General features: G+C 42.4%; 8 protein-coding genes across 8 annotated transcripts; 5 read left to right on the top strand and 3 right to left on the bottom strand.

Annotated features, from left to right (window-relative positions):
* Positions 1 to 258: 258 nt before the first annotated feature.
* Bfra_006022 (putative monooxygenase fad-binding protein) lies at positions 259 to 3254 on the bottom strand (the record flags this gene model as incomplete). The annotated part of the gene is made up of 7 exons (XM_037336396.1): positions 259 to 782; positions 877 to 948; positions 1055 to 1125; positions 1446 to 1516; positions 1829 to 2186; positions 2292 to 3165; positions 3224 to 3254. 7 exons carry the CDS (start codon positions 3252 to 3254, stop codon positions 259 to 261), a joined length of 2001 nt encoding a protein of 666 aa, XP_037191606.1.
* Positions 3255 to 4421: 1167 nt separating this feature from the next.
* On the top strand, positions 4422 to 9206 carry Bfra_006021 (putative nonribosomal peptide synthase -like protein; the record flags this gene model as incomplete). Its single annotated transcript, XM_037336395.1, has 1 exon — positions 4422 to 9206. One exon carries the CDS (start codon positions 4422 to 4424, stop codon positions 9204 to 9206), a length of 4785 nt encoding a protein of 1594 aa, XP_037191605.1.
* A 1291-nt stretch (positions 9207 to 10497) lies between these two features.
* Bfra_006020 (uncharacterized protein) lies at positions 10498 to 10977 on the top strand (the record flags this gene model as incomplete). The annotated part of the gene is made up of 3 exons (XM_037336394.1): positions 10498 to 10517; positions 10570 to 10669; positions 10723 to 10977. The coding sequence occupies 3 exons, from the start codon at positions 10498 to 10500 to the stop codon at positions 10975 to 10977; spliced, it is 375 nt and encodes a 124-aa protein (XP_037191604.1).
* Positions 10978 to 12529: 1552 nt separating this feature from the next.
* On the bottom strand, positions 12530 to 13408 carry Bfra_006019 (putative ser thr protein phosphatase family protein; the record flags this gene model as incomplete). The annotated part of the gene is made up of 1 exon (XM_037336393.1): positions 12530 to 13408. The coding sequence occupies one exon, from the start codon at positions 13406 to 13408 to the stop codon at positions 12530 to 12532; it is 879 nt and encodes a 292-aa protein (XP_037191603.1).
* A 534-nt stretch (positions 13409 to 13942) lies between these two features.
* Positions 13943 to 14719, bottom strand: Bfra_006018 (putative prolyl aminopeptidase protein; the record flags this gene model as incomplete). Its single annotated transcript, XM_037336392.1, has 1 exon — positions 13943 to 14719. One exon carries the CDS (start codon positions 14717 to 14719, stop codon positions 13943 to 13945), a length of 777 nt encoding a protein of 258 aa, XP_037191602.1.
* A 1572-nt stretch (positions 14720 to 16291) lies between these two features.
* Bfra_006017 (putative salicylate protein) lies at positions 16292 to 17693 on the top strand (the record flags this gene model as incomplete). Its single annotated transcript, XM_037336391.1, has 2 exons — positions 16292 to 16358; positions 16390 to 17693. 2 exons carry the CDS (start codon positions 16292 to 16294, stop codon positions 17691 to 17693), a joined length of 1371 nt encoding a protein of 456 aa, XP_037191601.1.
* Positions 17694 to 18496: 803 nt separating this feature from the next.
* Positions 18497 to 20894, top strand: Bfra_006016 (putative c2h2 type zinc finger domain protein; the record flags this gene model as incomplete). The annotated part of the gene is made up of 4 exons (XM_037336390.1): positions 18497 to 18625; positions 18684 to 18699; positions 18778 to 19307; positions 19359 to 20894. The coding sequence occupies 4 exons, from the start codon at positions 18497 to 18499 to the stop codon at positions 20892 to 20894; spliced, it is 2211 nt and encodes a 736-aa protein (XP_037191600.1).
* A 1162-nt stretch (positions 20895 to 22056) lies between these two features.
* Positions 22057 to 23797, top strand: Bfra_006015 (putative salicylate hydroxylase protein; the record flags this gene model as incomplete). Its single annotated transcript, XM_037336389.1, has 4 exons — positions 22057 to 22102; positions 22211 to 22411; positions 22482 to 22875; positions 23095 to 23797. The coding sequence occupies 4 exons, from the start codon at positions 22057 to 22059 to the stop codon at positions 23795 to 23797; spliced, it is 1344 nt and encodes a 447-aa protein (XP_037191599.1).
* Positions 23798 to 24868: the final 1071 nt, after the last annotated feature.

The following is a 24868-nucleotide window of genomic DNA, read 5'->3' as shown; positions in this document are numbered from 1 at the left end:
TATAATCAATCAATCCACAAGGTTTGAAGAATAATCACAAATCAAAACGCATGATGAGATGAGAAGTACGCGATGAATAATATATTGTACAGCGGCCAGTGCCTGGAGTCATCTCATCTGTACTACCGTCAGCCTACTGATACCACCATTTTTGATCCATAGACATGAAGAAAAGATAAGCTCGGCATCTGGCAAAAATGCTAATTACGCCGTTGCACCCTTCAAGCAAATAGTGCAGCCTACGTCCACTCGATAACTCTAATTCGCCAATACAGGAGTCTGCGAATCCCACGTTTCTTGCTCCGCTGCATTGACAAGCCAGTTGGCTACGCTTTCTCGTGTGATACTAGCCATCATGGCAACCCCCATACCTTTATTACCATACACTTTAACGGGCTTTGCTTCGCCCTCCTCCAGTCTGGCCGGCCGAGCGAGAACATAGTTAATATCACTAGCCTTGACTTCTTTGTCCACCAAGTTGTGATCATCGTATTGCAGATACATGTTTGACTTCTTCATCAACATTCGAAGTAAGAAGTGCATATGCGGCCAGCTATCTCCTACTCCAAACGCTTGCATCACAACAATCTTGCGTACATCAAATTCCTTCATAACGGCAATTATATTGGCATTTGAGTCTGCCATAAGCCTTGGTGGAGAAATAGATGCAGCGAAAGGGCTATCGGATGTACGAGGGGCGCTCAGAGTAACAATAACAACGGATGGGATATTGGTACTTGCTTCGAATGCAGCTTTGATATCAGCCTTATTGAGAGGGGTACCTGTATTGATGAGAATTAGTCAGAGTACTTCGTGACATCTAGCTTGGATGCAGTGACTAGTTTCGGCATTTGAGGATAAGATCATATTTCTTACCTTTGAAAAGCTTCAAACCATCCTTGGCTTCCATGGAAGAGGGGTCTCGAACTAAGGCTGTCACATCATGACCTAAATATCGTCATATCAGCTATCGGATGTCGGAAGCATAAGAAATGGCGACATCGCTGATCTCTTGGTATGCTACTGCATTCTTACTATATACGCATATACGTACCTCGAAGTAATGCTTCTTCGATTACCATCTTACCCGTTCTTCCACTACCGCCAATCACAAAAAGCTGCATACTTATGGAACGTTAACCTTCAGCTGACTTTTGTCTTCTTGGTTTGTTATCAAAGTTCGATTAAGGATAGAAATGTTGTGTAATATGTGGTAGGTGATAATGAGGAGGAGGGGAGAGCTGGCAATGCAATTAACAGACGATATTTCTGTTTCCTTATATGAAATCATGGTTCCTCTTGAGCTCCTTCAAACAATGCTTTCAGCTATATACTTCGCTCTGTTCCTGAAGGTAATGCTTATGAAATCCGGAGCCGGTCGGACCCGGCTCTTTCTTACGAATTATCCAATGAACAGTGCTGTCATACATATATTTTTGTCTTACATTAATCTCCTTTCGTCTTGAGACGCTGATCCAAGAATCCAGACGCGGAAACTGGCTACAAGATGACTGTGCTACGTGGGTGTTAAATAGCAGTAGAATAGTTGACGTCTGAATCACCAAGTGGTCACATTACCGAGTTCTAATAGTCCTTGTTGCTCTCAATGTTTGGGAACAACTCAAAATTCGAGACTAACTCTGTATCCTAGCTCGATTGAATGTTATGATTAGATTCAAAAATTGAAGGGTCTCTGAGACTAGAACTCGCCAAGTATTGATATTGTTCTTAATCCGGGACAGACAATATAACGAGACCTAGACTTTTATCTATTCTCATAAACTCCAATCAGAACTCCGAAAAACAACAAAAATGTTTAAACGCTTACAACCTCAATATTGACAGTCTCCTTTTCCAACACCTTTGACTCAGCTTCCTTTTTCTGCTGCTTCTTTTGCTCCGCGAAACTTTCAACCATTGCATGTCCTCCTCTTTCATTGAAGAAGAGGTTTAGATACATCCAAGTTTCCTTTGCATATCCCTCTGCACGATCAAACATAGCCAGCTCATAATTTCTTACAGCTTCGGACAAACCGGCAGCATCTTCGAACTTATCCTTTCCTGCCCAGTTTGGTTTACGAGCAATCACAGCTCTTGCAAGTTCCATTCCATCCTCCATTGCAACATTTACTCCTACGCCTGCAAATGGAGTCATGAGGTGAGCTGCATCACCTAGTAGGGTTGCACTAGAAAGATGGTCAGCTAATTGTTTTGAGCTTTCAGAGGTGGGAAAATGAGGAAGGCCGTCAAAGGCTGAATGCAAGAGATGGATTTTAAAAAAGGTATCTTACCCTGCTCTGTGAAGCCACTTATGCCCTATCGGAAGCATATACATTGGCCTTGGAATTGCTTCTTCGTCACTCTTGATAATCAAATCCTTCGCGTCTTGGTCCCAATCTTCGTAATATTTATCTACGAATTTCTGTCCCACCTCAGGCGCGGACCAATCAATACCACATGTTTCTTGCCAGTTCTCAGGTCTTCGGAAGAATCCATACGTTTGAACAGACCCATCACCGTTACGCTGTGATAGTACAGTTTGGTGGTTGCCGAGGGTGAGGCACATACCCAAGCCAACTCGTTTTGCGAGAGCTGGGTCTTTCTGATCGATGTTCAAAACTTTGGCTTCCACTCCCGTGATTCCAGCAAATTGTGGCCGCGTGTTGGAAATTATATGGCGTACTTTGCTCCAAGCCCCATCTGCTCCGACAACTAAATCAAAGCCTCTCTCGACAGAATCTTGAAAGTGTAAATCATACGTAAGAGATGCTGCATCAGCGGATGTTTCGACACGTTGTAGCTTGTGTCCCCACTTGATGCTTCCAGGCTCAAGAGAATCTAAAAGCATATTACGAAGCTGTACTCGATCCACTTCAGGACGTCCTTTGAAAGAATCTGGTCTGCTTTCACCAACATCTTTGCTCTCATCAAGTATGAGATTTCCAGAAGGGTCGTAGATCTTGAGAACTTCCCCCTCCGGTCGTGCAACTGCCAAGAATCTCTCATACAATCCAGCTTCCCGGAGTGCAACTTGAGCTGATCCTTCGTGGATATCAAGTGAGCCTCCTCTGCTTCGTGCATTTCGGTCACTGTCTAATTCAAATATGGTACATGGAATGCCATTATATTGAATAAGACGAGCAAAGGTCAACCCGGCAGGGCCAGCTATGATTTGTTAATCGGAAATTTCTTTTGAAACCCAAAATTTATGGCAATGACTTACCACCTATGACAGCAATCTTTGGCAAAGACATATCGATCAAAAAGTAATTCGTTTTAACTATAGAAAATCTATGTATCGACAGAGAATGGTGTCAGAAGTTTAAAGCTTCAAGAAGATGATGATTTGAAATGCTACAATTGACGCTGAATGAGCTGGATTAATACATAATCCAGCCCACAATATGAAGCCCTTTCAAACTGTAAAAACGTGCTCATAACGTGCTGACAGGATTTTTTTCGGATCCGGTACTACTGTAATGTTGAGATGGCGGACCCGTGAAACCCACATGCATATTTGCCGAGGATACAACGTTCCTTATTTCTCACCATAAACGAAAGCGATGAAAGGATTGATGCACAGACTAAATCCTACGCACACTAGAAGGTCACTGGAAGCTGAAAAATAAATATGACTAAGTCTCAAACTAAATTATTTTATCAGCCTGCGAGTAAGAATGTGGAGACACAATAACGAAACCGTTTAGGTTACTCTCGGATATCCGTATATCCATCGGAGATGCTCGCGATCAAGCGAATATTAACAACATATCGCTTTTCTTTAGACTTTCATTGATTGGCATTACCTTAATCATTCCTAAATTTGCAGATGGATCAGAGAACGGATCTTCGAATATAAGCTAAAGTATCGTACGCGTCCAATATCTAATGTTTACTAGCCTCATAGCCCTAGGAGGCTGATATTGACGTCCGAAGCTTTTCCTTTGGCCCATAGTTATTCATGAATAGTAAACGTGCCTGCTTGTAAATTCAAATGCTAGATGCAAACATGCAAGTGCACCACCATCTGTCTTACAAAAGTAAGAGTGTGTGTGGATGCATATCACGCAATTTCACGTATCCAAGTGCTCACAATTGCCATAGGTTTGAAACTGAAAGCTCAGTTCTAGCTAGTGTATAGGATGTGAACTGAAAAACTCCTGACAAGCTACCATTCGGACTTCGCTAGCCGTGATATGTAAGATTGGAGCTTGTAGTATGCGTTGATGAGAATAGCGGAGGAGAAATCTTAGTCGAGATATCGTCAACTTTTCGGAGCCGGAAGAGCGACTTTATGTTTCATTTGAATATTTCTTTAGATAATCTATCATCAAGATTCCTTTATGTATGACCGGTTTATCCTCTCTCGTTTGTACTTTCACTTCACAGATCAGCATCGACAGCATAGATCAATATCTACAATGTCTCCATTCATTGATATCATTGGTAACAATGGTTACACGAAACGAAACATGGTCGAAAAGACTTCCAGTATGACACCGTCAAAGAAAGAAGCCCTTATTCTCAGTCATTTATGCTCGATACTCGAGCTCCCTACAGAAAAAGTTGATCTGGAATCCAATTTTGTTGGTCTTGGTGGCCATTCATTAATGGCTATCAAGTTCTCCAAAGCTTGCAAGCGAGATGGTCTCGTCTTATCAATACCTTCCATTCTTTTAAGTACCACTCTTACACAACTTATCGATTCGGCTACCGAAACAAGATCTACTCCTTCAACAAACATCCTGAAGAATACTCGTGATCTGAATACACTAGTCAGCCCTACACGATTGAGTCATGAACGCCGCATGTCACTCTCTAAGCCAGTTCAATCCAATGGATATACAACATCTACTTCCAATCTTTCATTAACAGAGATGCAACACTCATTTATGCACAGCTACCAAAGACAACCTGGTAGTAACATCATTAGTTTCTATGAAACTTACAGTTCCGCCAACGTTCCAACAATGAAAATGGCTTGGAAGACGGTTATAGATTCGGAACCAGTATTCCGGACGATTTTCGATCACGATAGAGTAACAGCGACTTATTCGAAACAACCATTACCATTCATCTGGGATGAAGTTTTTGTTGAAGATACCGATACATATATATCGGAATTAGAAAAGGAGATTGTGCCAGAGAAGATGGAGGTTACTTTCACAGTTCTTACTCCAAGAACGAAAAGATCCGGAAATGTTGGCGTTAGCACAATAATATGGAGAGTTCATCATGCATTTATTGACGGATACTCTGCAAATCTACTGTACGAGAAGGTTCGAAAGATTGTGATGGGTCAGAATATCACCACAGGCACACCATTCTCGAATGTTATTCACGAAGTACACACACATCAACAGATGAACCGAGATGTAAGCAGAGCTTTTTGGAGAAAACAAATGGAGATGCATCCATCACCAGTTGGTGATTTAGCTCTCCCAGTTCCATCGTCACCCTCCAAATTATCTCGAAATGCCGATGTTTCATTCACGATACCCTCTGAAGACATTGCCGAAGCTGCGAGATCGGCTGGCATTTCATTGGCATCGTGGTTTCAAGCAGCTTGGGGTCTGGTACTATCTATGTACGCTGATTCCGATACTGTAGTCTTTGGTACTGTTCTTTCCGGTCGCAATTTGTCGATAGCTGGGATGGATGACACAATTGGACCTCTGATAAACACATTGCCATTTCATGTCTCGCTAGACCGCAAGCAAACGACTTTGGAATATCTTCAATCTGTCTTCAGACACTCGGTCGACTTAAGCTCATTCCAACATTCTCTTCCAGAAGATGGATACAGTAGACAATTTGCATCAGCATTGGCTATGGAGTTTGATATGCAGCCTACCGATGATCATAAGATTCGTCCTATTGGTCAATCATGGTTCAAAGTGGTGCCCGATATCCCACTTAGTATCTTCATGTCTACAACTGGAACCATCAGAATGTCATATCAAACACAGAAATTCACCGAGTCCGATATCGAATTACTATCCGAGAACTTTCAAAGTGCTATCTTGTCTCTTCTGTCGCCAACAAAGTCTATCGGCGAATGCTTATCCAATCTACTCTCTTTCAAATCTCATGAAACTTTGATGAAGATGGGAAACTGCTTGACAGATGAAACATCACCAGCTTCAATCAAAGATGACTTGGTCACTTTATTCGAGCGCGCGGCTGTGGAGAACCCGTCTATCTTAGCTGTCGAAAAAGCGGGAGACAGTCTAACCTATCAAGAATTTGATAAAATGGCCACCAAACTATCAGCCCAACTCTCTAAATATGTTCAACCCGGGGATATCGTCTGCGTTCATGCAGATCGAAGTATCAATTGGCTTGTTGCTATTTACGGTATCCTCAAAACCGGCGCGGTATATTCTGCACAGGATGCTGCCCTGCCAGGTCACATTCGGGAAGCCAATTTCCAAACTGCTGGCGGAAAGCTATTTTTAACACCGGCATCATCTCAACGACTCATTGCGCCAGAATCATGCAAATTGTGTCTTTCGGTTGAAGATTTGGTTCAATTACCTTTGCCAAGCTCGTTGGCGGTCGCCCCAAGACAAACACCTAGACCTGCGGATAATGCTTATCTTTGCTTTACATCTGGTTCTACTGGTAAACCCAAGGGTGTGATGTGTAGCCATGAAGGCCTGGTAGCATTTCAAAAGGATTTAGCTGTTCGACTTTTCGCACTTCCAGGTCAAAGAATCTCTCAATTGATGTCACCAGCATTTGATGGAAGTATCCATGAGATATTTTCTGCTCTAAGCTACGGTGCTACTATTGTGCTAGCCGATGGCATACATCCATTTTCTCACCTGGAGAAATCCACAGCTGCGATCTTGACACCTTCTATTGCCAATATCTTGGACCCAGAGGACTTCCCAATGCTGCGAAATGTATATCTTGTCGGCGAGCCAGTTCCACAACATGTCAATGATGTCTGGTCTAGTGTTAAGAATCTGTACAATATGTATGGTCCTACCGAAGCCACATGTGGAGCTACCATTAAGCGTCTACTTCCAGGAAAGCCAGTTAATATAGGAGCACCAAACCCCACTACTCGCGTCTACATCCTCGACCGAAACCAACAACTTCTTCCACCAGGTGTGATTGGAGAAATCTATCTTGCCGGTGTACAAGTGGCTCGAGGATATATCGGTATGCCACAAATGTCTGCCGAAAGATTCCTTCCCGATACTATCTGCAATCGTCAAGATGAGATGATGTATCGAACTGGCGATCGGGGATATTTCAATCGAGCTGGTGAAGTCGAATGCTTGGGACGAAATGATCGACAAATCAAATTGCGTGGTTTCCGTCTTGACCTCAATGACTTGGAAATTCGTGTAGCGGAAGCTATCCCAGAATGTTCTGGTATTGCTATCTGTCAAAAGGGTGATTACCTTGTTGCCATGGTCCAACCTGAGACACTCGACATCGGAAAAGTTAGAGCAAAGGTTACTCAAGTACTACCTGTTCATGCTGTTCCTAGAGTATTCATGGCCGTGGAGAAATTTCCAATGACACCTGCTGGAAAGCTAGACTATAAGGCTATTACCAATATGACTTTGGCAGAAAAGAAATCCACTCCAAAGAAGATCGAGAGTTCGACCGAAGTTAGGATTGCTGAAGCATGGAAGGAATTGTTAGGGCTCGAATCCAATGTGGAGATTACTAGAGATTCTGAGTTTGTTTCACTTGGGGGTCATTCCGTTATGCAACTTCGTCTTGCGAGCAAACTCTCTGAAATCTTCCATGTGAGGATGACGGTTTCTCACATCATGCAATCGGCTAATTTACTCGAAATGGCAAAGATCATCGAGAATCTCCGTGCTCAATCTCAACCTAATGACGTCGACGATGCATTGGTTCCGCTAGGAAAATACAGAATATCTCCTATCGAGCGTGAATGGTGGGAGAAGTATAGATTGAATGTCGGAACGTCTTCATTCAATGTTACCTACGCCTGTGCAATCGACACCAGTATTGTTGACACCGATAAGTTAATCTCAGCATGGAATACAGTACTATCACGACATCGCATTCTTCGATGCAGATATATAAGAAACGGGCCAAAAGGTGTTGTACAAAGAGGTTATGATCGATTCCCACCTCAGATCAAGACAGTCAACAAACTTGGCCTTTGGAGAGAATGTAATCGGCCTTTTGATTTGGAACGTCAACATCCTATCCGAGTGTTCCTCTCAAGAAACACAATGCTTGCATCGATGAGCCACATAATCGCAGACTTGACTTCCCTTGAAGTTCTTCTCAAGGAGGTTACTACGCTTTACAGCGGTAACTCACTGCCACTTGTCGAGCATACATATATGGACACCACACAATGGAGCACCACAGCCACACCAGCTGAGCAGAAATGGTGGAAAGAATATCTCCACGGAGCATCGCAGACTTACACCCTCCCCAATATCGTAGAACGTGCCACATATACCGGTCGTACCCGTCTTACCAAGCTTCCACAAGATCTCACCCGCCAAGTTCTCAGATTTACGGATGAGAAAAAAGTTACACTTCACCAAATGGCACTGGGTGCTGTTGCTCTTTCCCTCCAGCACAATCAAAACGATGTCGACGTCGTATTGGGTGGTCCCTATTTCAACCGCGGAGCTAAAGATCTTGAAACCGTTGGATTATTCCTTGAGCCTCTTCCCATTCGTATCCGCCAACCTTCAACCTCTCAATCATCATCCGCGTCATTCCTTCGAGCTGTCCAAACCTCCAGCCAAGAAGCAATTGCACATGCTATGCCCTGGGACCAAATACTCAGCGCTACTTCCACAAAAGCGCGCTTTCCAAATCATCCACTGCTCGATGTTATGGTAACTTTCCACGACAATCGTACTCCCAAGACTATGATCGAAGGTGTGGATCCTCTGATTACCTATACCGAAGGAAGTAAATTTGCACTCTTGGTGGAATTCTCAGTACTTTCTGACGATGCGATTGCGTTGAGATTGGAGTATGATACGAATTGTGTGTCGAAAACAGAGATTGTGGCATTTGAGGCGGTGGTTTTTAAGGCTGTGAGAGGATTGATTGGAGGAATGAGCTTGGGAGAAGTGAAGAAGAGTTTGGGGATCAAGAAGAGGGAGATTGAAAGGGAGAATATTGGAATGGTAGTCACACCTACCAATTATTTTGGGAAGAGGGTAGATAGTCTCAGTGGGTTTTAAAGATTCAAGAGCGCATAAATATTATACGGCGAAAATTGTTTAGATAGATTCTTAGACATTCTTAAAAGGTTTTGGGGGTCTTGGGAGTTTAGGTGCATATGGTCTATAAATTTAAATATTTCATACTTCACTGGAACATTGCTGTCATCATTGTGAAGTGAAATAGTAGAAGCACCCTATCGGCGATTTTTTTAAGAAATCACTTTTATCCTAATTAAGCAGTCAAACATGATTTCTTCAGATAGATTAAAGATATCGAATATTCAAACTTGAACAGCAATCTCCCAACCCCATCCATCACATCTGCCACGGCTACGGCTTCAAATCCAGACTCAGGTCCAAGGTCACAACAATCAGCATCAGCCTGACCCTCGCAACGCGATGCTTCGAGGTCAGCAATATATATTGGAGGATAGCCAAGATCTAATGTCACCACCTCTATTCCAACAATGGCGGTCCTCAACAGCGAGGGTTCAAACAACACTTTTCAAGTGGTAGACGACAAATTCCATCCCAACGACTCAAATTACATGAACAAGTTTGAAGCAAATAAACCATAACAGGCAACCTAAGATGTGATAACTTCAATATGATCATTGTGCCAGTATCATTGTGCTAGTCATTGTGGCAACAGAAAAGCCATTCGACCGCAACAAAGTATTCACCAGCCCAAGCTATTATCCCCAGTCACCAATACGAGACGAAGCATCCTTCGAAAGTGCTCGCAGTGTTGTCATCAAGTGCTTTGCAGATCGAATCGCTCTAGAACACTGCTTATGGTTGAGAAGTGATTAATAAGTATTTCCCATGTAGGTAGATATGCTGGCCATTATGTGCGTAACATCGTAGCAGTAAGCAAACGATTACTATGCCGATGAGATAATCGCAGTGCTTCATTAGAATTGCGACCATACGCATTATGATGAATAAGGGTCGGCTGCATAGGTTGAGGGCAGAAGATTATTCACAAGTACTAAGAGTGATTTGCTGAGTGATTCGCCGAGTGAATTGCTCAGTGAAGTCTGAACGGATGAAAATTGTGTGGTATGATGGGCGACGAGTCTTGATATGAGTGATGTCGACCGTAGTTAATCCATTCCCGAACTTGAAAACCTCACGGGATAAATAATACCGAGGATGACCGAATCGGGCCATGAAAGTGAATTTGAAGTGATATCAGATGAAGAATTTGCGAGGAAGTAAACGACCCAACGTCAAAACCGTCAAAAACGAGAACCAACAACACCGTCCCCAATTCTTGTCAGAATCGAACGCTGATAGTTTTCCTGAAATGGCGCAATTGAGAGCCGTGTAAATCTGCAAAAAAATTGCAAAATTTCCAAAAAGCCCCATTTTCAGAAAGGCCCATAGACGTGCAACAAAACCTTTTGTCGGTCAAAAATCATCACGTGGAAGGCCTCCCATTGGTTCAAGAAAGCTCCAAAATTAGTCATTTGGGAATTGTGAGAGTTTTGCGCGGTAGAAGTTTTTGAAACTTTAATAATACCTTGAGAAGATACCTCTTAGTATTATGCCAGAGTTTGGTCAAGTTCTAAGATCAGGTTTCGGTGTTATTAAGATCGCCGTTTCGTTGGGCTACTGTGCGACAAACAATTTGACGACTTTCAACATCAGCGGAAATGGAATTAACGATTATAACACCGACAATGATCCTGAGACCCTGAGATTTGGAACAGAAACTCAGTTCCATTACAGATATATGCGCCAGGTCTTTAAAGACACTTTTTCCAAGAAAATTGGTTTGCAGTGATGTCGGCGTGGATTCTGGTGATTTGATTTCTGCACGCAGGCGACCTCCAAAGTTATTGGCGAGCACAGGAGGGAACTAGAACATGGACTAGTCTATGACTACTTCAACTGCGATCAATAATACTGAGAGTTGTTGTTGCGCCATGAAAAAAGAGAGTCTCGCGACCGAGAGTGTTGCACCAGTTTGACATCCAGAAGCCCAAAACAAAAAATCCTCCCGCAAGGTATCATTTTTTTTCTCGCGCATACGAGTCACAAGGATTGATCACCACGACAAGCCTATTTATTGTGAGAAAAGACCTGCGGCGAAGACTACACTCTTTTGTTCTGCACGCGCCGCCAAAATGGCTACCTGCACTTCCATCTACAATACATGAGCGAGGAATGGTTGAAGGGAGTGAATATATTCGACAATTATTGGGCTGGGAAGGAATACTTTTAGATTCGCTACAAGGAAAGCAAGATAACTGTTATGGTCAATACCACTGCACGACTTTCTTGGGCAGATTGCAAGATCAAGGCGAAGATACATAATTTCTGATGCATAGAAGATCCGGCGATAATCCACCGCGGGTTTTTTCCTAACATCTATATCGCAGACACTTTTGAGTCTTGCAATTATCATCCTCACTTCATTGCCCAGAAGGAAGCAAGATGGATCTCTGCGGGATGATTGTGTCTTTGATGCAAGGTTTGATATACATTTTTTTGTGCGGCAAGTTACACTCTTGCTGTCCACTTGATTCTAACATTGTTGTTTAGCATACTACTGACAAATCGAAACCCGACCAACAAGCCACCTCTGAAGCAGTCATGAAACTGAGAAGCAACAAATGTTACATTAGTAGAGATTGGATTAGAGGAGGAATTGGATTCTTGCGCCCAGCGACAGAGAATGGACACGCGCATTCGACCTATACCTATCCTGCTCTGAATGTGGAGGAAAAGTGTCCCTCTAAATGAAGCCATATTTTCGATCAAATTTTGATTCCAACACGAAGACTCGAATCTCGACAGATTTCACTATACCCAAGATACAAGGTGCTGCATATCTAAGACTGCAATGTCTACTACAATCCAAGAGGTTCGACTCCATTATTGGATCCATATCCTCTGCGCTCCAAATAAGCTCGCAGAGTCAACAACGCATTTCATTCAAACACTATACATGCTCAAAATGCCGATTAAAATTAGAGGTCGCATGCGTTTTCCTTAGAAGACAACTTCAAATCGAACAAGTGCGCAAGAAACCAGTGGGAACGACTTGGAGGATTATGACATCGTATATCGGAACTGCTTGTGTCTATCACTTGCCACCGGTGTAGACTGCTCATACGATTCTGGGGGTTCGGAAACGAAAATATCACGTGGAGAAATCAAGATACTTAGATTTAAAGATGCGATTAAATACATAAAGGTAGGTAAGATTTACTATCTGCGTCATCAACAACTTCAAAATCCCACAACACATCTCCACGAACGCCGGATCCGCAGTTTTTCAATCCTATCAAAAACCATCAGAACACAGAAATAAACAAGAAAACTAACAAACATCAATGGCGACGAGGCAGTTCGAGTGATACTACGAATGGCTTATCATTTGGACGCATTCCCTTTGCAGTGTTCATCATGATTGCTGCATTTACCATAAGAGTTTGTTTTCCAGGTTGAATTGACCACTCATTTGTATAGGGATACTCGTTAACCTGTTCTGTCTCCATCGGTATAGCTGATGATGGATCCTTTACGCTACCATCTGGCTTCCAGGTTACAAGATTCGCACCGTTTCCTTCGTGGATGTGTCCGAAGCAATGCATAAGTGGTCGAACACGGCTTACGGCACGAATAATATTACGACAGCCTTTATAAGAGCCGTCAACTTGGTCCAGAATCGTATGTGGAGGACCGTGAGTCATGACGATATCAACACCTTCAGAAATAGGATTGGTGGCAATTGAGATTTGGCCTGGAGCGACTTGAGTTGCGTCATTAAAACAGTCTTCATTTATCTGGTATTGAAAGCCCATAGATCCACAAGTGTAGGGTGAAGCATATACTGTGAATTTAGCGCCATTCTTAAGTGAGAATGTATGAGTACCTTCCTTAAGATAGATAACACCAGCATCTTTCGCCAATTGACCCGTCATGATTTCAAGGGCGGAATGATGATATTCTGAATACTCATCGTCAGACATGTTTTCTACCCGGTTTTGCGCATCAAGGGATATGTCATGATTCCCGGCAATAACCAATCTCAACTCGGCTTCGATGGTACCCATCATTTTGACAGACTCTTTCAAGGCCTCCAATTCACCAAAATTGGTTAAATCGCCTGTGCGGAGGAGAACGTCAACCTCGGGCATGTTCGCTCCCTTGAGACAATGTTCGTGAGTGTCAGAAATTACCATGACTCGTGTAGGAATTCTGGGCATGGTGAGTAGTTTATTTAAGGTTGGTGTGTGAGATATAGTTGAGAAGTTTGAATGGAATAATTCGTGATATGAAGTTTGGCATATGGTCAAGAATCCTTCTTGTGGTCGTTCGGTTTCAAGGTATGAAGTGCTGCTTCTACATATTTTTATAACATTTCTCGTTATTGTGTAGGTTTAAACTCTCCTTAGTGCTGGGACTACTTGCGTATTAGAAACCTAAATTACATGCCGCACGTGATTCTCCTATGGACAGATTTCTTGCAAACTGTTACGGTTTTGTTGCATTACTTGGCCTTGAATTACTACTTACAATGATTACCAAAAGCCTTGATGTGTTTGAATGTGCTAGGCTATTTGGTAGTGATGCGCACTAGAATCAAGGCATTGTTTATGGCGCGTTGAGACTATTAGGAACCATACAAGAATTAAAGCATTGCTAGTGGACGAAGTTGAGATTCTTGTGCTACATTGTTACAGTTTTTTCTCATAATTTCGAGTCGAAGCTACAGCCTTCCGACTGAAAAGTCCCTCAAATCAATGAGCCAGGGAAACCGCCGCTTCCACGATAAATTCCACCGTCTCTTTCGGTCTACTCAACATCGGCGAATGGCTACTCACAACCTCTCTAACCGTAAGATCGGCTCCAGCATCCCTCGCCATTTTCATAAATATTCCTTGCACCTCAACTGGAAACGTCCTATCATCCATCGTAGTCAAATACCAAACTGGCAAATCCATCCAGCCCGCATAAGCCCACTCCCCACCCTCTTTCAAAACCTTCTGTGACTGTTTCTTCAACCTACTCACCCAATGTTTACCTTCTTCTTCAGGAAGATCATGATAAAAGGATTCTCGAGCAGGAAGTTTCAACATCGCAAATCCACTATCATCAAACCTCCATAATGGTGGAGGTGTCCCACCAATCGCATCGATAAAACTTATCCCCGTTTGCGCAAATCCACAAGCCATCATAACGAGACCTATAACATGGCCAGTTGGCGTCTCAACTGCAGATGAGAGATCATCTGGATAGCGACGGGTGAGTCCTTTGACTGCACTTTGACCGACTGCGCCGCCGTACGAATGCACAACTAGTATCACATCGCGTCCTTGTTTGGTTTCTGACGATATAGTATTTCGTACTGCTGTGATGTCGTCGCCAAAACCTATCGTGGCATCGCCGGCTGTGGAGGGGAGTTCTACGGGGATGCATTTGTAGTGTTGTTCTTCTAGGAGCGAAGTTACCTTTTCCCAGATTTCGGGGCGGTGCCATGCTCCGGGAACGAAGATCAGTGTTGGTTTGTTGGACATTTTGATTGTTGTGGAGTAATAAGGTAAGGGGTAATTGTGTACAGGCGAATGTGACTAAAACGGAGGAAGGAAGATATCGAGATGATTATCCAAAAATCAGAAGGAAGTAGTTATTTAAATAAAATCAACTATAAGAATCTTTGAAATGTCTTTCAGCCATCTGACTACATCTCATGGTGAAGTAGTCAGCGGTGTGACTTTCTCCCGGAACCTTTTCGCATTCCTCGTGAGATACCGGGTGAAATGCGGTTCAATTAGGAAGCGACGTCTTCGAATTGTAGGACAATAATTTTAGGAGAGATGATTTCCGAAGAGGTTGAATCGTTCAAATGAAGCGAATATCTCAATGAGCTGAATGTCTGGAGAGTCTAGAATGAATCATGAAGCGATCAATTGTTGGACTGTAAGCTGAACTGTCATAAATCGGGTAGTTTCTCGCTTTTCCCCTATTTTACAAAACTAGATTTTATCCTACCTAGTATGTTGATCCATATCGTGATTTGTACGTGTTTTAGGCTGCTTAATGGGGGTTGAGGGAGTCTCATCTCATTTCCGGACTGACGATTTGGCGTTACGAAGCTCAGATAAGACGGTGACGAAGCTTCATCTCATACACTCTTGAGATATCATTACATATTTCATGGCTTGCGCATGCGCTTGTTCTTCGCTTCCGCTCAATCTGTGAATAGTATCTCGATCTTCCAGTAAGCGCAGCTTTGGATTGTTGTCTTAGAATCTCGTCGAAAGAACTTAGATGTATATGCCAGACTTGAAGAAACTTTCAACATAATGCTGATCGTAAGTGCAGTTTCAAAAACCAATTTCAGATGGAGAGCTCATCGATGGCCTGTCTCATTTCTGATACTCACCTGGAGAGATGAGAGTAGTTGATTTAATCATCCAACGCTCTTTCCTGCAAAAGCGCAAGAGGCGTGGAGTCTTTCCTTTCACCCTCAAATCTGAGTAGCCAGGCTATGTTTGAGTGGATAACTGAGTGTATTGAAAGAGTTCTTTGGCCCAGATCGCGTCATGCCCGCGTGCTTCTTGGTCCATTCGACATGATGCTTGAGAATCATAGACGATTTGGTGTTTGATTAGAAATCTAAGTGTGCCAAAGACAACCATCGGCGACAGGATGTCTGGGCGATTGGAAACGCCTGCATGCCATTGTGACTTAATTTTCTATGTATGTACAAGAAAATAAAGTTATATAAAACAACCCAGCAGGTTCAAATGTACTACTCCGGTACATTTCAGAGAATAAATTATAAGTAAACAATCCGGTGTTAGGGAATATACTCTTAAGTGCGTAAAACAAATAGACCGGTGGATTTGCGCGTAAATAAAATGCCGTTCGGATATAAGACACCGGGGATTAGATTTACGGAATTGACCAACCAACAAGCCGAGATGCTCACTGTCGCACAACCAGTCCGGCTCGGATCCGAAAGCCCAAATCTCACACGATGATGCAGGAACCAGCGGAAATGCAGGATGGAAATCTTACACGAGGCTTTAATCTGGCGGTGCATAATTCGGTGAATGAACATCACACCATTGAATGGCCATAATATGAGCCGATGGATCACCAACAGATTGGAAGAAGATATATATCAAGTGAATATCCTTCATTCCAAAAGTATGAAATTGTCCACACAGCTTTCATTTAGAAATCAACTACCCCAAACATCTCAAAGACCACATAACGAACTTAAACAACTCTATCAACATCCTTTGCATCTTGTCAAACAAAATGTCTACACCATCCTCTAAAGAGGTCGCCATCATCGGATCAGGATTATCTGGTCTAACTCTCGCTCTTGCCCTTCAACAAAACAATATAAAATGTCGAGTTTACGAAAGTCGTCCTGCGCCTTTGAATATCGGAGGTGCTGTCATGCTTTCTCCTAACGCTCTCAAAATCTTGAAAGCTCTCAACGTCTACGATAGACTTTGTCATAAGGGTTACAATTTTGATAATCTTGAGTATCGTACCGCTGGAGATGGAAAATTGGTAGAGATTCAGGAATTTGGTTCGGAAGAGAAATATGGCTTCCCAGCTCTTCGAATCTACAGACATATTCTTATTACTGAGTTACTCGAAATGTTCAAGGAACAAGATATCCCCATTACTTTTGGCAAGAAATTCTCACACATTACTTCGGAAACCGACAAACAAGTTGAATGGGAATTCACTGATGGTACATCTGGTACTGCACCTCTTCTCATTGGAGCTGATGGTATTCATTCTACTGTTCGTCGTTATCTCTATCCTGATTTGGAGACCAAGTTCACTGGAATGGTTGGAATCACAGCAGCTGTACCAACATCTCAATTACAACTTCCGGAAGGATATCATATTCCTGTCACGATAATGTCCCCAAAGGGTGCATTTGTGATTGCTCCTCAGCAAGAAGATGGATCTGAAGTATTGATTGGAAAACAATTACGCATTGAGGAGAAAGATAGAGCTGGATGGAATGATCTCTCTAACAACAAGGAAGAAAGTGTCAAATTCTTGCAAAGCAACAACAATCTATTTCCGGAGATCGTTCACAACGCTGTTTCCAAGATTTCGCATGACAAGATTAATGTTTGGCCATTCTATATCGTTCCCAAACTCGATAATTGGGTATCTGAGAATCGACGTGTGGTAATTCTCGGTGATGCAGCTCATGCAATTCCTCCTTCTGCAGGCCAAGGTATCAATCAGGCATTTGAAGATGTTTATATCTTTGCATTGCTACTTGCAAAGTCGGACAAGGGAGATACTCAGAAAGCACTTTCTTTCTGGCAAGAATATCGACAAAAGAGAGTTGGGAAGGTTTTGGAATTGAATCAACAAATTGATTTGAGACGCTTACCGGGAAACTCGGCAGATCAGAAGAGAGAACCATTTGAGTTGAGTTGGCTGTACAATGCAGACTTCGAAGCAGATGTACAAGAGTGGGTTGATCAACAAGGACGACAGTAAATTGAGTAGCTGCTTTTGGTAAATGTGGAGAAGGAGAGAGAAGGGTTTACTCGGGGACGGATAGAATGAACTCTGACTCAATGTGGCAGCATGGGATTTTTGAGGCGTTTCTTTAGTCTGTGAATTATTTATTGGTAGACGGAATGACAAAATGCGAGTCTTTTTTATTTCACCAAATTCTCAAAATATGACCTAGCTTTTTCCATCTCCTCCCGCCAGCAATCGAGGCGGATGAAGAAGGATATTTATACGTAGTTCATGAACTGGATATAATCGAGTTTGGAATCCGAGTGTTCCAAATGACTTGAGATTCTGTATCCTATTCTAAATATGAGGACATATTCAAATGGCAATCGGGATCATCATGAATAAAGAAATACTGACATATAATCAATCTAGAATCCCTACGGACGAATGGGTGAGTCTTGTCTATATGTAGCTCAAAACGGTCACCAGGGTCAATGCGAAGCGATACTACTGCCCCCTGTACTTGTCTAGTCGGTGCCGAGAATTGATGCGGGGATTCTCTACAGGCAATATGCATTTTCGAATTCTTTGAGCATAGATATACCCCAATCCCCCAAATACCCCAGAAGGCGTACGTCGTTGGTACCTGTCTTTTTAATTAATGCTGTATCACCTACCGTCCCTAGGAGAACAATTGAATACCACCTACCTTCTTGACATATCAATTATCCTATCGCGACAAGAAAATATCCGATAGATAACCTCACAACTCAAGTGAGGCAAGTCAAAGTCAATATCTCAATCGTACAATCAATCATACACCTATTTCAATCATCATGGAGTCACCAAGTCAATCAACAACAACAGTCACTACCACCCCTACTTCCGCACCCACACCGAGGAAATACACCGGTATGGATTGTCGATTTTGTCAAAAGAGTTTCTCTAAAGGCGAACATTTAAGGGTTAGCATCACAACACCATCAAGATGTATATCTCTTACTCACTAATCATTAATTATAGAGACACGAAAGAAGTCGTAAGAAGAAATCCCTGTGGAATTTGATTCCCTCCTCACCAAGAAGAATCGCAAGCTAATTTCACATAATGCAAAAAGATACTGGATCTCGACCTTTTGTATGCAAAGAATGCAGAAGACCATTTGCAAGACAAGACTCCCTTGCTCGTCATGAAAGGTTACATACTCGAAGAGAAAGCAATTATCCCAATTATCCTTCACCCCCTTCGAGCTTAATTACGCAATCTAGCATACCGACGAACATATTACCTGCGATTGATACAAACCTACAAGTTGAAACACCAAGAACACAACAAGGAAATATGGAGGATAGAGGTACTGGTCATTCTATCATTGGAAATACACCATCTTCTACAGAAGATCTCGATTTTGAATTGATATGGCCAGACTCGGAGGATTTATTCGAAACTTTGATGTCTTCCGATCCAACGAATTCTTGGCAAATGCCAATCGGAATATTGCCAGTACCTATAACAACTCGATCACATATAAATAATGGAAGTTTTGGTATACCAGGTCCATTTCAGGAGAAGGGTTCAATAGGTTCAATTCCGGTGGGGGAAAGTCATCAAGCGGTGCATAATGTTAGTGAGATGGTCACTAGTTTGGTAAGTTTCCATGACTCCTTGAATAAATTCCCTACTCATTAAAATACGTAGTCATCAACTGTTACGGCTGCTGTTGAAGCTACATCTCTTACATCGGTTTTTCTGGATGAATGTTTACATATGTTCTTCGTAAGATTCATACCCACATTTCCAGTATTACATCGATCAACATTCGTCTTTCGAGAATGTACTCAGCCTTTACTTCTCAATGCCATGGCTATTGGTTCTTTGTATCTTGGGCCCAAAGATTCAGTTGCGAAAGGAGAAGCTTTATGGAGACTTGCCCATGTAGCAGTTGCGACATCTTGGGAAACATTAATCACTCACCAAGGTCCTTACGATAGTTGTCAAGGAGTACAGTTAGTGGTCACGGCTTTACTTGCTCAAATTTACGGCGCTCTTTCAAGGAATCGAGTTATTCGAACCACAAGTCAAGCATTCCATGCTCTTGGATTCTTTTGGGCGAGGCAATGCGCAATATCTGATAGTGAACCATATTCAAGAAGTAACCTCCCAAACCAAAATTCTACCGACGAAGAGAAGAATAGAGCTTGGAAAGTCTGGGCAGCCAAAGAAATTCAACAACGTGCGTTATTAGGTCATTATGTATTGGATGGCTTAATATCAAGAATGTCTGGGGAAACACCATCAGTTCGACATGCTGCCAATCAATTGGGGTTACCCAGTAGTGAAACAGCATTCGAAGCTACGACTGCCAATGAATGGCTAAATCACATGAGATCTCAAGAACCTTTACAATATTCTTTCCGAAGTATTATTCGATCGTTATTTGCTCCGGCTAGTCAACCTCTTGCTAGTTTCCATGCGTTCTCGGCATTTTCTCTTCGAGTCATTCTAGAAGGCCTTCAATCCTTGGTTTCAGATTGCGATTCCGATGACCTTTCTACAGTCGGTGTACCTACAAAGCTCGAATTACGAAAAGCTCTGGGTCACTCTTTTGAGGCTATATCAATGAGCCCAAATCTTTCACATTCCGAACGACTTGAACTTCTGTTAAGGTGGCATACCATTTGCCTAGATGCCTGTAAAGATTCATCATTACTTTGCAGATCAATTTGTTCTCGTTATGGTATCGTTCAACATGTTTGCGGTGGAAAGAATATCATGAAACCAGAACAAGATTTAATAAGTTGGGCCAGTACGGAAGAAGCACGAAAAGCTCTCTTACACGCCATTGCAATCCAAGAGATTGTAGAACAATTACCAAGAGGTAGAGCACATGTCATACATATCCCAAGTTCTTTATTTGCTTCAGCAACAGTCTATTGTGTATTTTCACTGGCTGGTCAGGGTGCAGTCAATGTACCAAATATTGTGGACTGGCAAGCTGTTTTGGCGACCAATGAACCTGGAAATTCTTCAATCCAACAAGGATGCACTAGTCAATCAGAGACAGAATTGTATCTTCGAGGGGAAAATTCATTTTTCAGAGCAATGGGGACAACGAAGAATCTTCTTTATGAACTCAATTCTATGCAGAAGCTATTTAAATGCTTGTGTTCACAATGGGGCATTGCATTCGATATGGAGGATATTTTGGATCAATGGAATACCCTTTGTCATTGAGTTTAGGATATGAGTATGGGTATTAATGATTTATGATTTATGGATATGTGTGGAGCAAGGCGTAATGATATCACTGGGTCCTGGGTTTAATGCAAAATGGGTTTAGATGGGAGGTTAGTTCTCAACAAAATATTGCTGTAAATTACCACTTCGAGTTTCAGTCAGCGTAATGAATTATGATATGCAGAGTAGTATTCATCATTGTCGATCTCAAGAGAACAAATCATACCGTTGCATTTACATCGAGCATAAACCTCGTCACAGCCATCATGAACACCATTTGCTATCCTATCTACCTTCTACAAAAGTTGGAAGATCAAACACTTTCATTTTGAATCCCCACACTTGAATAATGAAGAATTGTCATGGCGCGCAAGGTAACCACGCGGTAATTTTTTAAGTCCAAAGTGTATTAGTGCTCCACTCGCTTATTTAGTGCCCCTCAATGAAGGGATACGACCTCGACGACTTGACAACAGAAGTAATGATGATAAATCAGCAAAAAGTTCTGATCCCGTGATATTATTACCCCTCCTTCTCCACAAATCATGACACCTTCCTTCATTCTCTCGAGATCTACTCCATCAGGCATCTAGACCATTCCTAGTTTTGTCCAGCCTATCATCATTGATCGCTCAGACCCTTCTGTATGGAGTTGTATGAGTATTCCATCACTTTATGCTTTGTCAGATACGGAGTTCCCCTCATTTGACAAGGCTTCTTGAAAAAGTATGTTCATTGTATTGGGTTTGAGGGAGAGGAAGGGGAAGGTGAATGGTATCAGCCTTATACAATCTAGATAGATGAATGGATCTTGATTATTCAGCTTAGATGGGATGTGCGACGTATCATCAGATCATACGATCTGGGGCCTTGGAAACTTTCGGGATATGGAAACGGGAGAAGAATAGCTTGAGAGGAGACGATATCGGCGCGTGGATCTGGATGGGATCTTGAATGTTGCTTGTTGTATTGAGATATTGAAGTTGATCTTTTTGATGAGGGTTTTGTGTGTTTTGATATCGTTTTTGAGCGGTTTGTGAATAGTTTGAAGAAATATTGAAGTGTCTCTGATTGTCTACCGAGATTCTAATAAGATTTGTATAGCCAAAAGCGAAATTTGGGAAAGATTTCACTGGTTCATTCCACAAACAACGTAAAGATGGACGATCCAAAACAAAATTTAAAGATTTGTATTATAGGTGCAGGTATGTATATCACCTCCCTCAATCAATTTTCATTCGCGTCGTGCATGATTCCAACATGTCGTTACACTACTTCCACCATATAAAAAGCTTATTCAATACGTATTACAGGAATGGCAGGCCTGACATCCGCTTTGGCTTTAAAGAAAGAGGGATTTAAAAATGTAGAAGTCTTCGAGACAGCTCCTGATTTAGGGTTTGTCGGGGCGGGAATTCAACTCGCTCCTAATATGTCGAGGATTCTGGATGGATTGGGGGTTTGGAAAGATATTGAAAGGGAAGCGGTGGAATTGAAGAGAACGAGTATTAGAGGTTAGTTGGTCTTGGGATATTTGTTGAGTCCAGGATGAGGTTGGAGTTTACTAATGAGAGAAAATTGTAGAAGGGTCAACGGATGAAGAATTAGGTTCGGTGGAATTAGGATATATTCAAGAAGAATACGGGTATCCGCATATGGTTGGCCATCGTCATTCTCTTACTCAGGGTCTTTACCATGGGTGTAAGAAGTACCCGGATCTGAAATTTCACTTCGGAACGAGTGTTCATGAAGTACATGATTTCTTCCCGAGACCTGCGTTTACGATTTCATCGAGGGGAGGAGAGAAAGAAAGAGTGGAATGTGATGTTTTGTTGGCCTGTGATGGGATTAAATCGAGGATTAGGGAGAAGATGTTGAGGGATTTGGGGGTAGATGCTAAGGTGGTGGATTCGGAACAGGCGGCGTATAGGATTTTACTTACGAGGGAACAGATGGAGGATGATCCGGAACTTTTGGAGTAAGTTTGTTCTTTGTTTGATGTGCTTTGTCTTCTCTTGGGACTATACTAGTCAATCTGACTCTATCTATTGAATTGGGACTCTTCGGTGGCTGGGATAACTTGGAATGATAGGATCCCCCTTTGTTGTCTTTTCTCATCTCATTTCCTTAAACCCTCACATAAATTTAATTCCCAAAGCCATCCGTCTTGTCCCATCATCCACTCACCATCTCCCAGATTAATCAACACCTCCGGCGTCTCCCGCTGGATCGGCGAACGTCGCCACATAATCGCCTACCCCATCTCCTCCAAACGCATCTACAACATCTCCACCACCCAACCCGATATCAATTTCGCCATCTCCCCCTCGGAAACCTACACTACCAAAGGATCCAAAACCACCATGTTAAAAGTCTTTGAAGATTTCAACCCCAAAGTTCGACGTATGTTGAATCTTGTCCCGGATGGCGAAGTCTGCGAGTGGAAATTACGTCTGCATGCTCCTTTGCCGACGTGGGTGAGGGGAAGTATGGCATTAGTGGGTGATGCGTGTCATCCTACGCTTCCGCATTTAGCGCAGGGGGCTGCGCAGGCGGTGGAGGATGGGGCTGTGGTTGCGGTTTGTTTGGGAATGTTGGAGGATGGAACGAGGGAGAGTGTGAATAGAGCGTTGAAAGTGTATGAGAAGATTAGGAAGGAGAGAGCGGAGAAGATAGTGGAGTTGGCGGCGGCGAGCGCGAGGAGTCTGCATCTTGGGGAGGGGAAGTTGAAGGAGGAGAGGGATAGATTGTTTAGGGATTTGAGGGAGGGGAGGGGGAAAGGGGTTCCGGATAAGTGGGCGGATAGGGAGGTGCAGAAGATGGTTTATGGGGTTGATTGTGTGGGGATTGCGAGGGAGAGGTTTGGGGAGTTTTGGGAAGAGGTGGAGAGAAAGGGGTAAAGAGTAGATTATTGATAGGGAGGGAATGTGGGAATGTGGTATCTTGTTGTGGGGATCATCATGCAAATTCGGCTTAGTATGAGGAAATGTTTGGTTAGTACACTTGTTTAGGGATGGAAGTTGAGAGTATCTGATTGTGTGAAATTTGTTTGGTATTTCACTATTACTGACTACCTACTTGTCGTCAAGTGTAAATCAAAGCATCGTATAATAAACATAACACAGACTTACAGCCACGACTCGAATACAATCTACCTTTACTACTATTCATATCATCTTATCTCGTATTTTCTCATCCTTTATATGACAAATAACCCTCCAACCTTCCACCTTACCAACATCCACACACATCATCAGACACGCCAGCCCCAACCCAACGCAATAAAATAAATCATCACCTACCCATCCATCCTATCATCCGTGATCCGAATTGTACTTGCACAGGTACCTAGCTTATTTATAGACCTTCTCCTATCCCACACCTCACATCTCACATCTCATACCCTAACGCGTAAGCATGCATACATTATCTTAGCTACATCCATATCTTAATTTGGGGATCATCACTACCGGATTGGGAATCCGTTTATTCATTAAGCTATTTATTAAGCTATTTATCTATCTATCTGTCTACCATAGGATAGAATAGAGTAGGATAGAATAGAGTAGGATAGAATAAAAGAATAGAATAAAAAGAATAGAATAAAAAGAATAGAATAAAAAGAATGAAGTATAAGGATTTGAACTTCCAGAGGAATATTCAAGAAAGACAAGGTAAATGAAAAGAAGTAAAAAGAAAAGAAAAAATGAAGGAAAGATGGGTATGAGATCACTATGTGAATTATAGAGACTACTCTGGTATTCTGATACTCACTCACTCACTATCTAGATATTCTACTTGTGTGATGTTTTATAAGGACCGGAGATTTTCAGGAGTGAGGGTTGGAGTGAGGAAGTGAGGAAGTGAGGATCTGGTAGGGGGACAGATGTCGATATTGATAGTGATAGTGATATTAATAATGAAATCCATATCCAGAATATTCATAATCATAGTGTTCATACCCAATTTCT

The sequence above is a fragment of the Botrytis fragariae genome (assembly GCF_013461495.1).
Source record: "Botrytis fragariae strain BVB16 chromosome Unknown tig00000075, whole genome shotgun sequence".
In the NCBI taxonomy this organism is placed as follows: Eukaryota; Fungi; Ascomycota; class Leotiomycetes; order Helotiales; family Sclerotiniaceae; genus Botrytis; species Botrytis fragariae.
The sequence above is the reverse complement of the archived record's forward strand: the minus strand, read 5'-3'. Positions and strand labels throughout refer to the sequence as shown.